The following is a 16,328-nucleotide window of genomic DNA, read 5'->3' on the forward strand; positions in this document are numbered from 1 at the left end:
GGCCCGCGGCTCCCCGGCCCCTGTTTACTCCTGTTTCCCCCGGCTCCATAACAACGGGCCGGGCCCAGCCCCGGGGCCGCCCCAGCCCCGCTCCCCCGGCCCCAGCCCCCGGGTAACGGGAAGGGGGGGACACGGCACACGGGACTTTCCCCTCCCTCCGCTGCCAGCGGGCTCCCGCCCCTGTTTTCTTTCCATGGAAACAGGCGGGACGGAGCGCGGGTCCCGGCCCCAGGGACGCGGCAAGCGCATCCATCCCCGGCCCCGGGGCTCCGCTCCGCCGCGCTCGGTGCACGGAGCGGCTCCGGGACGGTGCTGCGGAGCCGCCCCGCGGTGGGGGCGGGCGGAGCCGGCGCGTGTGGTTCCGGGTCGGGCGGGAAGATGGCGGCGCCCATGGAGCTGTTCTGCTGGGCCGGGGGCTGGGGGCTGCCCTCGGTGGACCCCGACTGCCTGGCCGTGCTGGTGAGCGGCGGCGGGGCCGGGGGCGGCGGCGGGGCCGGGGCCTGTGCGTCCCCCCCGCGGCCGAGCCCCCGCTCCCGCCGCCTCTCTCCTCTCCCGCAGACCTACGCGCGGTTCACGGGGGCGCCGCTGAAAGTGCACCGGGTCACCAGCCCCTGGAGGAGCCCCTCCGGTAAGGGCCCCCGCCGGGGCTACCCGACCCTCCGCACCGTCACTGCCCGCTGCCCCCCGCCCCACCGCACCCCTTGCCCCACTGCACACCCCCCTCACCCCATCGCACCCCCCCCGCCCCATCACACCCCTTGCCCCATCGCACACCCCCCTCGCCCCATCACACCCCTCCCGCCCCATTGCAGGCTCCTGCCCCATTGCACGCCCCCAGCGCACGCCCTGCCCCATTGCACACCCCCCTTGCCCCATCGCACCCCCCTGCCCCATCGCGCAGCCCCCTGCCCCATTGCATGCTCCTCTCGCCCCATTGCACGCCCCCATCGCACCCCCCTGCCCCATCGCACCCCCCTCACCCCATCACAGCCCCCAGCCCCATTGCATGCCCCTCTCGCCCCATTGCACGCCCCCATCGCACCCTCCTGCCCCATCGCACACCCCCGTTACACCCCCCTGCCCCATTGCGCACCCCCCTCACCCCATCGCACCCCCCTGCCCTATTGCATACCCCCTCGCCCTGTTGCATCCCCCTTGTCCCAGCATGCTCCCCATGTCCCATCACACACAGCTTTCATCCTCTCACTCACACCCCTTGTGTCACTGTGCCCCCCTGCCCCACCTTACATGCCCTCCACCCCACCACATGCACCTCGCACTCTGCTTTACACCCCCTCGCCCAAGCGTGGGGGCCGTTCGCCCCGGCACAGTGTGTCCCCCCACATCCGTGGCAGGGTGGCACCCTGGGCACTGCTGCCTGCAGCCACCCCTCTCCCTGCTCTCAGGGCGCCTGCCTGCACTGAAGACACAGGATGAGGGCACCATCTCCAAAATGCAGCAGATCATAACTCACCTCAGGAAACAGGTAGGTGGAGGCAAGGGGCACGCCCTGCTTCAGGCTAGGGGCTGGAGGGCACTGGAGTCCCCCTGGGAAGGAAGAGGCTTTGTCATGGTCACCCAAGAGGCATGGGCAGGATTTGCCACTTCCCCGCCAGATCATGCCCCTTGCGTTTGCTTTGCAGAAGTATAATGCTGACTACGATCTCTCAGCTACGCAAGGTGCGGACACGCTGGCCTTCGTGTCCCTGCTGGAAGAGAAACTGCTGCCAGTGCTGGTGAGTCTCCCCATCTCAGGGGGTCTTGCCGAGGACCGGATCTGCTCCCTGGAGTGATGCTGGGGGGCTCGGTTGTGAGCCCACTTGCAAGGAGAGGCAGAGAATGTTGCAGGGAACAAAATCCCAGGTGTCTGGAGCATCAGTAGCAGGGATCAGGGTGCTGGGGTTCTTGTGTGACAGCAATGGGTTGTGTAGCCAGGGCTGGGGTCTGGCATTGATCCTGGTGCTCCCTCAGACCCTCGCGGTCTCTGGGAAAGCCAGTCCTGCGCCAGACATGTGGCACCTATGTGTGCAGCACCGGGCACAGGCTCCACGGTGCCCACCGCAGCAAAAGGCTGCGCTGGCTCCAGCCCTGCCATGGCCTGGGCATGGATTTTTCTCCGCTGCAGATCCACACCTTCTGGGTGGACACAAAGAACTACGTGGAGCACACGCGGAAGTGGTACACTGAAACCATTCCCTTCCCCCTGAACTTCTTCCTGCCCAACTGCATGCACAAGCAGCACCTGGAGCGGCTGCAGCTTATGTGGGGAGACAGCTACATGGAGGACGAGGAGAAGCTGGAGAAGGAGGTGAGGGGATGTGGTCTGGGCACGGCAGGTCCTCGGCTGGTGCCCAGAGGGACCCACACAAGGCCAAAATCTTAATCGGGGTCCAGGGCTCACCCTGGCTGAGCACCCTCTTCCCACTCCCCTTAGCACCGTGGCAGTCTGCCGCGTGGCTGTGTGGGTGACAACCCTCTATCCTTCTCCAGCTCTACCGGGATGCTCGGGAATGCCTGACACTCCTGTCCCAGCGCCTCGGCTCCCAGAAGTTTTTCTTTGGAGACTCGTAGGTGGCCATAGGGGGAAGGTGCTCTGGGGCCTGAGAGCCCCCCACACCCAGGCAGGACTGAGACCCCATGGTCTGCAGGGAAGCTGCAGCCCATGCACGTCGCTTTGGGGGTTGGACGGGCTCACAGGGGACACAGCTGTCTGTGGCAGCACAGAGCGATGTGGGCGGCAGAATTAAGACTGCAGGAGCTGCCGCCAGCCCCGGCATCTCTTTCCCCATCTCTTGTTGGAGCCAGTAGAATTGCTCCGGGGTGGGATCATCCTGCTTTCCCCCTCCTCACCTTGGGGGCTGGAAGCAGAGAGCCCTCCCAAGGAGGAGGAGCTGCTTGCTGTCCCCTAAGGCACAGGGGGCTGGGGGCGGCCAATGTGTCTGGGTGGCTTTGGGTGGGGACAGCGGGAGGGACCATGACCCAGTTGCAGGTTTCTGTGCCCCAGGCCGGCCTCCCTTGACGCCTTTGTCTTCAGCCGCCTGGCGCCACTCCTGAAGGCAAAGCTGCCCAACGGGAAACTGCAGCAGCACCTGAAGTCCCTGCAGAACCTGTGCAACTACTGCACCTCCATCCTCAGCCTCTACTTCCCCTGGGACGGAGGTGAGATGCATCCCCCCACCTCACCCCACGGGCTCAGGGTGACTTGTTCTCCCTCCACACCCCTGCTCTGCCCCCCCAGGTGAGCCCCCAGCCAGCGCCCCGCGGGCTGCGGGCGCTGATGTTGGCGAGACAGAGGAGGACCCCCACAAACGACGGAACCAGCTGCTGTCAGTGCTGGTGGGGCTGGCGGCTATGCTGGGCTACGCCTTCCTGAGCGGCATCGTCTCCATCCAGCGTGGCGGCACGGGGCTGGCTGGCCGCCAGCCCATCACCTTGGAGGAGGAGGAAGAGGAGGAGGAGGAGTAAGGAAGAGCTTGCTCGACTGTCCCTTCTCTGGTCCCTGGAACTGACTGTTTTTACACTGGGAGCCTGGCAGCATCGTTCCCTGTGGGTGCTCTGCTCTGCGTCCTGCCAGGAATCCCAGCCCTCTCCACGGGGAGCGCGACTGCCATGCCAATAAACCTCCCTCTCTCCACCTGCTCCCTCTTGTCCTCCCAGCAAGCTTGGGGCCCTTCCCAGTTTCCCCAGTTGCACAGGCTGCAGCGCTGCAGGGGGCACCGATGCGCTGCCCTGTTGCCTGTCTGGCTCTGCCCCAGTACCGCACCCTGCGTCCTTCCCGCAGCTCTGGCCCTCATCCCCAGCCTTGGGGCTCTCTGGGGATGGGGCGAAGGGGAGACCTGCAGGTTTTTAGGTTCCTAAAAGCATCTGTGAGCGTCTTGGCAGCATTCCCCATCCTTTCTCTGGCAGCTGTGGGGCTGAGCCCTCCATCTGTCCTGCGCTGCAGCATCCCTGCCCTCTGGCTGCCAGGCAGAGCAGACAGCAGGTTGTATGGAGCCAGGCCCCACCACCACCACCCTGCTGCCAGCCCGGCTTCCCCCAGAGCCGCAGCACTGCTGGAGACGGTCTCTGCTGCAGCAGAAACCAGCGGCAAGGGAGGCCTGGGCTTCTTGGCAGGACGCGTCCCCAGGCCGGGGGGGCAGGAGCGCTCCCCGCTGCTGGAGGGACACCTGGATCCCAGCTCCCCACAGCGGCGTGAGCAGGGCGGTGAGCGGCCACAGCTGCAGCAGGAATTCCTCTGTTTGCATTCCTCTACGCCTGCCAGCAATGGGGAGTTCCTCGCAGCTGGCACTGCCAAAAACACGTCACGCAGTAAGCACAGATCCGTGCGGTGGCCAAGGGGGCTTGAGGCTGCAGAGCGGGACCTGGGGCCGGGGGCGGCCACCCAAGCACTGTGTGCCCCAGCAGTGCCGTTGGTGCACCCTTGGGACGTGCCGCATGGGGCCCAGGCCTGTGGCTGGCCGCGCTGCTGTGGTTTTCTCTGGCTGCTGCTGGTTTACGAGCGCACAAATGGAAAAGCGGCGTCTGGCCAGGCTCGCCTGCATGCCGGCTGCCGGGTGGCACTCAGCCCTTGCTTGTTCGGCCGCTGGCTGCGCCACCGCTGGCATCCTGACACTGCTGCTGTGGGCACCCTTTAGGGACTGGCTGTGCCTGGCACCCCCGGGCCAAGCTCCCCAGACACACGTCCCACGTGCCCCCCACATGGGTGTGATGGCCAGGGGGGCCCCCGCATTGTGCCGGGAGTGGAGCCACGGTGCTGTGCCGGGGCCAGCTGTGGAGCCTCCCCCACTCTGGCCCAGTTTGAGGGGCCCCACTGGGAAGGGGATGACTCAGTGCAGCCCCCCCCCGTGCCCGCTCCCCCATAACGTCACTCGGGAAGTATGTGCCCAATGCTCCCGGTTCCCATTAGCTGGGGGGGGTGGAAGGCCAATGGCTGCTCCGGCAGGAGAAACCGCAGCACGCGGCCGCCTGCTCTGGCCGAGAGAAGCTGGAGCTGCTGATGTTGGGGCCTTGTGCTGAACCCCAGCTGCAGGTCCTGGCTGCTGCTGGCCCCAGGTCCCTGCCAGCTTCTGGCCCCTGCCCTGCCTGGGGGGATGCTGCAGTGGGCAGAGGGGAGAGAGGTGCTGCCCCTCCGGGTGACAGCCCCCTGCCTCCCTGCAGCACAGACCCGGTCCCTGGTAGGATGCCCCCAGGAAGCCGGGCAGAGGCGGGATGGGACCCCATGGATCTCAGCAGGTACTGCTGACCCCAAACCTGCCTTCTCTGGCTACTGGCACGGTCCTGCCCACTGAGCAGGCAGCAAGGGAGGGCAGAGAGGGCACAGGCGAGGTTGTAGAAAACCTGTTTATTTTATGAAAACATGTAGACAAGAGCAGGCGTTGCAGCCCTCAGATCAAACAGGTCCCCTGGGGTGTTGTGGGGCTGTGCCGCAGCCCCAGCTCCGTGCAGGGGCCCGTCCCCAAGCCCTCCACCAGCACCGCACTCCCGGTGCCAGCACCTCCCTCCTCTGCCAGCCACGGCCGCGCTAGGCTGGCTGCTTCCACAGGAATGTCTGGATAGAGTCACCAGGAGCCATGGCCTCAATGAAGCCAACTTGTGGGTCAGAGATCCCGAAGGACACGTCCACAGGGAAGCTGTGGGGATGCGAGAGGGGATACAGGTCAGAGGGGGCAGCTGGGCTTCGAGCTGGGGCACAGGGCTGAGCTACTCACCGGTTCAAGACCACCAGGACGATGGCGCCGTCGGGGCGCAGGAAAGCCGAGTGCTCTAGCTCACACTGGCGGCACTTCTTGGACACAGCCAGCCCCATGCGCTGTGAGCCCTCGGGGATGAACTTGCTGCAGGGACAAGCAGGGCCTGAGCGTGGTGCCTGGGATGGTGGCTAGAGCTGGCAGCAGGAGCCAGCAGCCCCTCACCAGCCACCCCCGGCCCCAACTCACCTGAAGTGTCCCAGGTGGTAGAACATGGGCTGCTTGTAGAAGACATCCTTGCTGCTGTCCACGATGATGGGGCTGTCCACATAGTTCTTGCTCCAGTTGGGCCCCCCCTCCAGGTTCAGGGCCAGGTTCCAGTCAGTCCAGCCCGTCACGTAGTTGTTGAGGTTCTGCGGGGCAGGTGATGGTGCTGAGCCGTGGGTGGGCGCAGGGGGTGGCCAGCGTGTCAACAGCCCCTGCTGAACCCTACCGTCAGGATGCTGTGACTATACTTGCTCCCACGGTCCCAGCCACCCAGCACCACCCTGGGCTCCCAGAAGTAGGAGCCGGTGGAGGCCTCTGTGGAGAGGAGGAAATAGTCCGGGAAGAGGTGATGGGTGATGGAGAGCGTGAGGTCGATGGGTGCCAGGAAGTCCAGGTACCAGTGGATGCCAATGCCGCTGATGTAGCTGGCGGCCACAGGGTCTTTGAGAACCTGGCAGGAGAAAGGTGTCACTGGCACACAGAGCTGGGAGAGCTGCCGTGGGGCCAGGATAGCCACTGTGGAGCCAGAAGAACCACCATGGGGACTCACCACCTGGGCCCAGTAGGGCAGCATCACCCTCTGGTCATCCAGGATGATGAGCCGGACATCACGGTGGGAGCTGTTGGCCAGCGCGGGGCCCAGGTCCCGTGCAATGAAGTCCCGCTGGTGCTCAGGGGAGAAGCCCAGGCACTGGAAGGGGTAGAAGACAATCTCGCCGGCCGTGGGCTCATTCCCCGCCGTCACTGCCCAGAAGGTCAAGTTGTGCTTGGCGTATTCGTCCAGGAACCTGGGCATGGGGGCAGTTGGTGAATGGCCCCGGCACGGCAGCCCCAGCCCTACCTCTGGGCATGGTGACCCCGATGCCCACTGCACTCCCACGGCCCCTCACCGGATGAAATACTTGGCCCAGGCCTGGTGGTACTTGTCCCCAGGGCTGCCCTTCAGTGTCCCCCTCCCTGTCATCGCACCATTTGTCTTCATCCAGACCGGGGAGGTCCAGGGGCTGGCGTACAGTGACAACGGCCGCTTGGCCACCGCCTGGGCTGCCTGGAGGGTGGGGATCTGGGGAGAACCAGGATAGCAGTGAGCTCTCCGAGTCTGCCCCAGCACTGGCATCGCAGGTGGCAGGACGAGTCCTCTCCCTCCCCACCAGCAGGAAGATGCTTCCCTTCCCCATCCCATCTCATCCCGTTCCACCCAGGCTGCAGCCGCGGCACCTTGGGCTCACCCTGTGGGACCCACCTTCATCTGCGTGTCCTCCTCTGTCAGGTTGAAGTGCTTCAGCTCGAAGTCGCCCTCCACGTCAGCATAGGTGTACAGGCGGATGGAGAAGTCGGTGCTGGCCATGGGGACACGTACAAGGTTGTACTCGATGCCTGGGGACAGAGCAGGCGGTGATGGGCATCCCTGGGGTGGATTCAGGGGATGCAGCCCCCTGGCTTCCAGCCCTTTGGCATGAGTCTCAGCAGCCAACCCCCAGCAGGGGAGGCTGGACAGACTGGCTCTGCCACCCAGCAGCATCGCTCTGCCCCAGGCTCACCTTCCTCAGAGAAATAGGAGCGGAGCAGGTGGTTCTGGGCATCCTTGGACAGAGATTGGATGTTGATGGCAGCTGAGTCTGTGACAGACCCACCAAAACCCTTCACCTTCTGGTACCGCTGCGCCATGTCCAGGGTGAGGTGGAACTCTGCGGGGGACAAACATCATCGCAGCTGCTGTGTACAGACGGACTCTGTTCCCTGGTGCTCAGGCAAGCATCCGGCCGCGGCGGGTACCTGGGGTCTTGGCGTTGCGCTGGAAGTTCCCCTCGCTGCGCTCCAGCCGCTTGCCGGCCTTGCTGCTCTCATACTTGACATAGGTGCCCAAGGCCGGCAGGACCACGGGGTCCAGCGTGTCGCAGTACGTGGCGCTGCAGGCGCACACCAGTGAGCCGTGACCAAAGTCCTTGGCATCGCAGGGCCGGCCGCCTGCAGCAGGAGAGACTGGGCAGGCACAGAGGTCTGCGGCAGGAGCCGCACTCCAACCCACCATGGACACCGAACCCACGGCTTTGGTGCCCCAAACCACTGACCTCTGCAGCCCTCTGCTCGGGGACACGGCGCCAGCACTTACCTGCTGCTTGCAATACTGCCTGTACCAGCAGGAGCCATCCCAGGACGCCGGCACACCCAGGCCCCATGGCACCTCTGCTGCAGCACGGCTTGGACAGATGCTGACGACAAGCACCAGGGCTGGGAGCGGGGCGGCAGATGTCAGCAACCAGCTCCTCTTGCCCTGTCCCAGCCCCGCACGGGGACAGAGACTCAGGGCAGGGACAGCCCCAGCATCCCCCTGCCTGGGAGCCTTGGGGACCACGAGCACCCCCCTGCCACCTTGCCCGCTCCCCACAGCCTCAGCCCAGCACTCACCTTCCCTCCTGCCCCGCTGGTGCCCATGGACAGCTCTGGCTGCATCCCAGCCCAGGGTGCAGCCCCCCGGGTGTGTGCCGCCCCGCACCCACCGGCGTTCCCAGCCACCCACGCCGACTGTACCAGCAGCTTGGTTCCCTCCCATCACCTCCCTCCCACTCCTTCTCCCTCCTTGCTTGTCCCACGACTGTGTCATGGCATGCCATGCCATGCTGCTCCATGGATCCCCCGTGCCTCCCAAGCCATGGCTGGGAGGAAACAGCTCCATGCCCATCCAGATCTACTTGGGGCTCGAGCCCCCAGTGCAGAGAGGTTCCGCACTTCCCTGCTCTCTGCAGGTGCTCCCACCCTGCCCTGTCCTTCCCACGATGCTGGGCAAGGAGCTTCTCAACAAGGGCACGGGAGGAGCCACCTCTGTGCCTCGGGACCCTGATGCCAGCCTGCTGCCCCTGGGCAGGGGAAGGCGAGGGTGAGATGGCACCAGCTCGCTGCTCCGCGAGACTGTGCAGGATGGGGACCCAGGGCCAGGTGGGCTGTCCCACAGCCATCACCTCCTGCTCCCCGCCTGGGGCTGATGCCCAGTGCCATGGGCATGGCCTCATCATGGTCCTGCTGTCTGGGGCCATCCCCATCCCCACCAGCTGATGAAGCTGCTCTGGACCCAGAGTGCTCACCTGCTGCCAGAAAACCCTCTTGCCGCGTCTCTGCTGGGCGTGGGGCAGTGGGGCGGCAGGACCTGCTTTCTGGCTGTGCGTGGTAGGAGGTGACAGCGTCTGGTGGAGCAGGAAAGGTGAGTCTGGGAGAGGATGCCTCATGGGACTTTGTGCATATGAAGAGAAACCCGTGGATGATTTTGCAACCTTGCTCCAATGAGAGCTTTCAACACTCACCGCAGCATTTGCAAAGCTCTCCTAAAACCTGTCCCAGTGTCCAGAGGGAAGCTGGTGGGGGGGCAGGGCAGGATGCCCACCAGCCCCCCAAGTGCTTCTATTGCCCCAGACAAGACCCCCTGCCTGCAGCCACCTCTACCCAGCCCCAGCGCAGTGCTCCCCTTGCAAAGAGTCCCAAAAAAGCAGCCTTTCCTCCCCAGGACACCCTCAGGCAGGAGTAGGGCCCGCCATGCCCACCCAGGTGTCCCTGCTGGGGTCAGGCGGCTGCTGGGCCTCAAGTCCCCCCTGGCAGCAGCTTGGCTTTGCCACAGGCACAGGCTTGCTGTCTGCAGCCAGTGCTGCAGCCACGACCACCGCACCAGCAACTTTCCTGGCGTGGGCAGGGGTTCTGCCGAGGCTGGGGGCAGCCCCACGAGCAGCCAGCCACGGCAAGGACGACTACACCCCACTCCTCGCTGCCCAGCTCAGAAGGCGATGGGCGCAGCGGGAGGCTGCAGGTGCTGCCTGTCGGGGCCCCCGCTCACCCCTGCCGTGGGGCCGTGCCCCCCCACATCTGAGCCCCATGCCCGCAGCCAGGCTGGGTGGAGCAGGCTGCAGCAGTTTATCACCTGCAAAACAAGCCTGGGCTCCGCACCTTCTAATTTGGGATCCTTCCTAATTGCAGGCACCTGCCCATCAGGAGAAACAGGAGTGGGGCAGAGCTACAGGAGAGGCAGCATCTGCCCACCCTGGCCCCGGTGCATCCCCCTGGTCACTCATGCAGGTGGCCAGGGAGGCAGCCCCTCACCTGGGGACCGCTCTTCCTGCTGCGGCCAGAGCAAGGACCCCCCCAGCATCAGCTGTGGCCAGCAGGGACGATGGAGGTGATTCCTCCAGCCTCACCCTGGCCCCTCACACCCACCACTGAGGATGTTGCGTCCCTCAGTTTCCCCGTCAGCTTTTCGGCATGGAGGGAAGGTACAGCCCTGCGACAGTTGCGTTTCCAGATGGCCAGGGAGCACAGAGCCCGCCTGGAGGTGCTGTGCCAAAGCATTTCCCTGCACACACGTCCCTCAGCACTGCTGAACATCTGGGGGTGCAGGGGCTCCGTATGTGCCTTCCCTGCATGGCAGAGCTTTGATGTACTTTGAGAAGTGCAGGCAGCCCAGCTGACGTTTGGGCCGACGCTACCCAGGGACATCGATAAAAGCGCAGGACGGGCAGATGTGCTCCATGAATGGGGTCGAGACGGAGCCCAGTGCTACCTTCATACTACCACGCTCCAAGAAAACAGTTGTTAAACCTCTTTTTTTTTTTTTTTTTCCTTTTTCCCCAACATCAGCAACTTCACAGCTCACGCACAAGGGGAGGTAGCCAAGGACTGCTCTGGCTTTCTCATTCCAGGACTTCAAAGATGCTGGTAACGTTCCTAAAGGCTGGAGCAAGCAAATACTGTAACTGGTATTTAAAGAGAGCAAATAGGATGGCCAGGTAATTGCGGGCTGCCAGCTCAATGTCAGCCACGGCCAGAATAGAGGGGAGTCTGTCCGGAGGCCACACCAGTGGAGAGTGGCTGGATGCAGCCAGCAGTGTGAGGCCTGGAGGGGATGGCATCAACCTAATTTGTCTGTGAGGTTTGGTGGATGGGGACACTGATGTAATTTACTCAGCCTTTTCTACAGTGTCTGCTCTAGTGCAGCAGGATATTTTGATTAAAAAAAAAAAGTAGGCTGGGGAAAACCAACAGCACATATGAAACGAATCAAGAGCTGGCAAGCAGCTGAGGCTCCAGCTGCAGCGATAAACAAGACAGCCGCATGCGGGCCACGGGGACGAAGCCCTCCGGGGGCACCCCTCGCCCTTTGCCGCCTCTCTGAGGAAAACCGAGCAATTTCTGAGAGCGTAAAGGAAACACTGACGGGACGACGCATACCGGAGGGAGCACGTCATGGCTTTACTTGGCGCATGAGACACACGCGAAGGTTTCAAGGGAGCCACGTGTGAAAGCGTGGTCCAGGAGGCAGAGCAGCAGGAGCTTTCAGGGGGCTGGGGAGTGCCGGGGAGGGAAGGGGGAGGCTGGGAAGCACCAGCAGCAGCAGCCCTAGTGAGACCCCAGTGCCAGTGAGACCCTGGTCCCCCTCGCACCCTCAGCAGCAGGTCACCACCCTCTTCCACCATTGAAGGATGCTGGAAAGGGTGGGGGAAGACCTGACACCCGGAGACCCCCAGCCACTCGGCGCCATCCCCAGCACTGCCCTGGCCATCACTGCTGGCGCCAGAGGTAGGTCTGGATGGAGTTGGCTGGAGCCACAGTCTTGATGAAACCAACGGCAGGGTCTCGGATCCCGAACGGCACGTCCCAGCCAAACCTGGGGGGTAAGAGGGGTTGAGCAGGTTGTCACGGCTGGGGCTGAGCATCCCCTCGCCCGGGCTGACATGCTGACCTGTTAAGGACCACCAGGACAAGAGCCCTGTCGGGGCGCAGGATGGCCACGTGCTCCAGCTGACAGGAGAGATATCGGTGGCTGATGTGTAGCCCCACACGCTGCGAGCCCTCAGGGATGAACTTACTGCAGGGAGAGGAGCAGGAGAGGGATCATGCCCCTAGTCTCAGGCTGGCGGCAGCACCTGAGCCCCCCTGCCCCACCTGAAGTGCCCGAGGTGGTAGAACATGGGCTGCTTGTAGAAGACATTCTTGCTGCTGTCCACAATGATGGGGCTGTCCACATAGTTCTTGACCCAGTTGGGGCCCCCCTCTAGGTCCAGGGCCAGGTTCCAGTCAGTCCAGCCGGCCACAAAGTGGTTCAGTACCTGAGCAGATGGGGAAGGGGCTGAGCAGGGCTGACCCAGGCCCCCAGTTTCAGGCAGGCATTGCTGGGGGACCGTACCGTCAGGATGCTGTGGCTGTAGTGGTTCCCTCGCTCCCAGCAGCCCAGGGACACAGAGAACCGGCTGGTGAGGAAGCCACTGCAGGCCTCCGTGTAGAGGAGAAAATGGTCAGGGAAGAGCTTGTGGGTCGCCTCCAGGCTGCAGCTGGCTGGGACGAGGCCATCCAGGTACCAGTGAACCCCCACGCCAGCAACATAGCGGGCAGCGGTGGCATTGCCCAGGACCTGGAGGAGAGAAGAGGACATGCCTTGCACAAGGGCCACCAGTGCTCTGAGCCCCATGGGGATGGACGCACAGACCCCACACGCCAGCAGGGTCTTTTAGGGCCACCTGCCCCCACTCTTGTCCCCTCCTGCAGGACCGCAGGCTCCTGCGCTTGCAGCCACCTCCCTTCAGAACCTGCACCCCATGCAGCAAGCCACGAGCAACAACCCGACGTGGCTCCAGCACCCCACTGGGTACAGAGCAATGGGTGTGTGGGGACAGACGTGCCCCTTGGTGGGCTCCTCGACCCCTGCATGGCTCCTGCTGCTGCCTGGTCCTCTGCATCCTGCACCCCACCCCAGTGTGATCTTGCATCCCTGCCCTGCCTAGTTCCCAGGTGCTGCCAGTTCAAGGTGAGGGAGGGATGTGCTGTGCCCTCCCCTGCAGCTCCAGCCTCGCTTGAGGCAGGGGCAGCAGCATGTTTTCTTTTCTTTCCTTTTAGTTTAAGGTAATTCCCACAAACAGCTCTTCAGCATTGCGAAGGGTAAGCTAAATCAGCCAAAATTCTGCCTGGAGAAGGTGCTGGCATGCCAGCAGCACTTCTCCATGCCACGCTGCAGGAATCCAGGATGCAGGTGCCACCTTCCATCCCTGCTTCAGCCAGACACACGTGGAGATGGTTGCTACTGAATTAGCCACCTTCAGCTCCTTCTCTGGCCGACCTGGTTTGCCTACTGCTCTGTCTAAGGCTCGGAGTGGCTGCTGGCTTAATTTTCAGCTAAAACCCAAGGCTTGGGTGGGACATGGAGTGAAGGGAGAAGAAGGAGCCAGACAAGGTGGCAGGCTTTGCTCTTCACCGCTTTGGCCCAGCGCAGGAGATGGAGGCGCTGGTCGTCCAGGATCATGAGCCGGGTGCGGTGGGGGCTGCGGGCCAGCGCGGGGCCCAGGTCACGGATGATGAAGTCCCGCTGCTGTGCGGCAGTGAAGGCGATGGTGGGGAACTGGGGGGGCGCGAGGAGTGCTGCAAGGGGCTCGTTCTGTGCTGTCATTGCCCAGAAGGTCAGGTTGTGTTTGGCGTATTCATCCAGGAACCTGGCATATGGAAGGGGGGGGCAGCATCAGCCACGCCTGCCCACCCTAACCCGCTCCCCAGTCCCCCCCAGGCCTCTGCGGTCCTCAAGCCTCCCAGCCCTGGGAACGATACTTGATGAAGTAGTTGGCCCAGGTCTTGTGGTACTTGTCCCCTGCCTGCCCCTTCAGCGTCCCCTTCCCGCGGATGTCCCCGTTACTCTTCATCCAGGCTGGGGAGGTCCAGGGGCTGGCATACAGTGACAGCAGCCGCCTGCTCATGGCTGAGGCTCGATGCAGGAGGGGGATCTGCAGGAGGGGGCAGAGGGTCCGGCTCAGCTCCAGCTGCAGCCTGCCAAAACTACATGGCGCAGCACGGGAGGAAGGGGAGCACTCAAGGCACCTCTGCAGGGAATGGCAGCCTGTGAGCACCACCCCATGGCACGGTGCCCTGGCTCTGCACCCTGCCAGTGCCAGCCAGGATGTGCCAGGACGTGCCCCAGAGGAGGTGCCAGCTCTCACAGGCTGTCCCCACGCACCCTGCCACTGTGCACGGGGCTCAGCAGCGCCTGGTCACCGGGGTCCCAGCACACGTAGGAACTCCGGCAGGAGAGGGGGACAAGGTGCCAATGGCAGTGGCTTCAGCCTCCCACCTTCATCTTCACGTCCTCCTCGGCCAGTCTGAAGTGCTTCAGCTCATAGTCGTGGGGGACGTCGTCGTAGCTGTATGGGCGCACGGAGAAGTCGCTGCAAGCCATGGGGAGCCGGATGAGGTTGTACTCAATTCCTGCGGAGCAGGAAAGGCATCAAGCAGCACCAGAGCAGGCACCCCGGTGATGGGCATCCCTGCAGTGGGGACAGGCACAACTGCCTCCAGGGACCCCAGGAGCCACCCCACGCTGCCAGTACCCTCACTGCTCACCACTCTCGGAGAAGTATGAGCGCAGCAGGTTGTCCTGGGCTGGCTGCGACAGCCCCAGGATATTCAGGGCAGCAGCATCAGAGAGGGACCCACCGAAGCCCTTCACGTGCTGGTACAGTGTGGAGATGTTGAGCGTCAGCAGCAGCTCTACGAGGGAGATCTCAGCTCAGTTTACAGTGCCTGGGGGTCCTGTGGTGGCACCCACCACCTGCCCAGCTGCAGCAGGTACCTGGGGCGTGCAGGCTGTGCTGGAAGCTCCCCTCGCTGCGCTCCAGCCGCTTGCCAGCCTTGCTGCTCTCATACTTGACGTAGGTGCCCGGGGCTGGCAGGACCACGGGGTCCAGCGTGTCGCAGTACGTGGCGTTGCAGACGCACACCATGGCATCGCGGCCAAAGTACTTGGGGCTGCAGGGCCGGGCACCTGGGGGGCACGGTCAGGGCAGGGGCAGCTGCCAGCTCAGGGACACGTCCCTGCCAGAGCTCTCCTGCCCACCCTGCGTGCTCCCACTGCCCCCATGCTCCACACCTCATCACCTCCCGGGGCACCCCAGCTCCTGCACTGCCCCTGAGCTCCTGACCCTGTCCCAGGTCACCCCAGAACCCAAGCCACGCTGTGCTATTGCCAGCCCTGTGATGTCCCTGCACTCACCTGCAGCCTGGGGCACCACCTGCAGCAGCAGCAGCGGCGGTAGCAGCCAGCCCAGAACGGCAACAGCCCCCATGGCTCCGGTGGGTCCCGGGGAGCGGAGCCTGCAAGCAGGGGCACCCTCAGCCAAGGCAGGTGCAGGCAGGGATGAAACGACAGGCTGTGCTCGCTGCCTGGATCTGCAGTCTCCTCTGCCCCTGCTCTTTCTTCTGCTGCTGGGGAGCTCCTGCTGCATGCTCTGTCCTCCCACCCACAAAGACCCTTGCCTTGCAGGAAGGTGAGGTGGGTCCATCCCTCCCAGGAACACACAGCTCACCAGCCTCTGTCCCAGCTGCTCCCAGACCTGCACTACTGCCAGCCCTCCTCCTCCTCAGGCACCTCCAGCCTCCCCACCTCGCCTTTATGGGGAGTCGCTGCAAGACCTCCCTCTGCAGCACACCCTCTGCCACCCCCACAACTCCTCCTTGCTCTCCTCCCGGCCCATACCTACCACTGGTCTTGGACACGGACCCTCGTATGTCTCCTTGCCCCGGGATCTGGAGAACACCAGGTCTCCCTCACCTTCCGCTGCCATGCAAGGGCATCAGCCCCCAGAGAGGAGACAGGGACATCGTGCTGGCAGCTCTGCCTACGCAAAAGGTCCCACCAGCACAGGGAGGCACAGCATGGAGCAGTCCTGACAACCCACTGCAACGCCCTGAAGGAAGAACTGATTTCTTTCTTTTGTCAGGCAGGGTCTGGATGAATCCCTGGAAGCACAGCAGAGCCCACGGGCAGGCTGTCGTGCTAATGACTTCTAACAGCACCTCAGTCAATTTACCCCTGCCCATCACCCCAGTTCCCCCCTGCTGTGGCCATGCACCCAGCATGGGGAGGGTCCAGGACCCCCAGGCAAGGATGGCAAACACGGCTGCACGGCCCGGTGCAGCAAAATGACCCACCAGGTGTGGCCACACAGGAGCTGGGACCGCTGCCATGCCCTGCCCAAGCCTTTTCATTGCTCGCCTCACCTCAGCACGCACTATGGAAGGCAGCAGCAGTAGCAGCAAGCTGGCAAGTGCCTCAGCTACTGCAAAGGCAGGGCTGCACTCTGGCCCCTGGCAATGGCAGCCAGGGCTGTGGTGTTGAGCCAGGCCCACAGAGGGGAGCCCAGTGCCCCGACACCAGCTATGCCAGGAGCAGAGCTCTGCTCCTCTGAGCCTGGTGACAAACCACGCCGGGAGTGCTCCCTGCTCCTCTGAGAGCAACCTTCCCAGTCCAAAGAGCCAGGGTTGACCTGGGCCGGCTCACCCAGGCACACAGACACTGCCTGGTCCTGGTCACATCACCCAGGACGTGCCCACTCCCATAGACACTCATGGACACAC

At 63.9% G+C, this 16,328-nt stretch overlaps 3 protein-coding genes across 10 annotated transcripts; 1 reads left to right on the forward strand and 2 right to left on the reverse strand.

Annotated features, from left to right (window-relative positions):
- The first annotated feature begins 360 nt into the window (after positions 1 to 360).
- MTX1 (metaxin 1) lies at positions 361 to 3,634 on the forward strand. 3 transcript variants are annotated; one of them, XM_075041029.1, is made up of 8 exons: positions 361 to 459; positions 559 to 628; positions 1,407 to 1,486; positions 1,644 to 1,736; positions 2,126 to 2,308; positions 2,491 to 2,567; positions 2,990 to 3,159; positions 3,239 to 3,634. In XM_075041029.1, the coding sequence occupies exons 1-8, from the start codon at positions 379 to 381 to the stop codon at positions 3,463 to 3,465; spliced, it is 981 nt and encodes a 326-aa protein (XP_074897130.1). In that variant the 5' UTR covers positions 361 to 378; the 3' UTR covers positions 3,466 to 3,634. The 3 variants fall into 3 exon arrangements, with proteins under 3 accessions (XP_074897130.1, XP_074897131.1, XP_074897132.1); XM_075041030.1 differs by having other exon boundaries at positions 362 to 459; positions 3,005 to 3,159; XM_075041031.1 differs by having other exon boundaries at positions 362 to 459; positions 3,035 to 3,159.
- Positions 3,635 to 5,342: 1,708 nt separating this feature from the next.
- Positions 5,343 to 9,153, reverse strand: LOC142036412 (lysosomal acid glucosylceramidase-like). Of its 2 annotated transcripts, none has more exons than XM_075039574.1 (11): positions 9,038 to 9,153; positions 8,068 to 8,186; positions 7,731 to 7,922; positions 7,496 to 7,642; positions 7,198 to 7,331; positions 6,845 to 7,017; positions 6,505 to 6,742; positions 6,181 to 6,405; positions 5,937 to 6,100; positions 5,709 to 5,834; positions 5,343 to 5,630 (listed from the first exon to the last, which is right to left on the reverse strand). In XM_075039574.1, the coding sequence occupies exons 2-11, from the start codon at positions 8,132 to 8,134 to the stop codon at positions 5,522 to 5,524; spliced, it is 1,575 nt and encodes a 524-aa protein (XP_074895675.1). In that variant the 5' UTR covers positions 8,135 to 8,186; positions 9,038 to 9,153; the 3' UTR covers positions 5,343 to 5,521. The 2 variants fall into 2 exon arrangements, with proteins under 2 accessions (XP_074895675.1, XP_074895674.1); XM_075039573.1 differs by lacking the exon at positions 9,038 to 9,153 and adding an exon at positions 8,364 to 9,013.
- Positions 9,154 to 11,168: 2,015 nt separating this feature from the next.
- On the reverse strand, positions 11,169 to 15,337 carry LOC142036413 (lysosomal acid glucosylceramidase-like). 5 transcript variants are annotated; one of them, XM_075039578.1, is made up of 11 exons: positions 15,278 to 15,337; positions 14,965 to 15,065; positions 14,545 to 14,736; positions 14,316 to 14,462; positions 14,047 to 14,180; positions 13,530 to 13,702; positions 13,183 to 13,417; positions 12,121 to 12,345; positions 11,880 to 12,043; positions 11,677 to 11,802; positions 11,169 to 11,601 (listed from the first exon to the last, which is right to left on the reverse strand). In XM_075039578.1, exons 2-11 carry the CDS (start codon positions 15,035 to 15,037, stop codon positions 11,496 to 11,498), a joined length of 1,575 nt encoding a protein of 524 aa, XP_074895679.1. In that variant the 5' UTR covers positions 15,038 to 15,065; positions 15,278 to 15,337; the 3' UTR covers positions 11,169 to 11,495. The 5 variants fall into 5 exon arrangements, with proteins under 5 accessions (XP_074895679.1, XP_074895680.1, XP_074895677.1 ...); XM_075039579.1 differs by lacking the exon at positions 14,545 to 14,736 and having other exon boundaries at positions 15,278 to 15,329; XM_075039576.1 differs by having other exon boundaries at positions 13,653 to 13,702; positions 14,965 to 15,327.
- Positions 15,338 to 16,328: the final 991 nt, after the last annotated feature.

This window comes from Buteo buteo, chromosome 11, assembly GCF_964188355.1.
Source record: "Buteo buteo chromosome 11, bButBut1.hap1.1, whole genome shotgun sequence".
Lineage (NCBI taxonomy): Eukaryota > Metazoa > Chordata > Aves > Accipitriformes > Accipitridae > Buteo > Buteo buteo.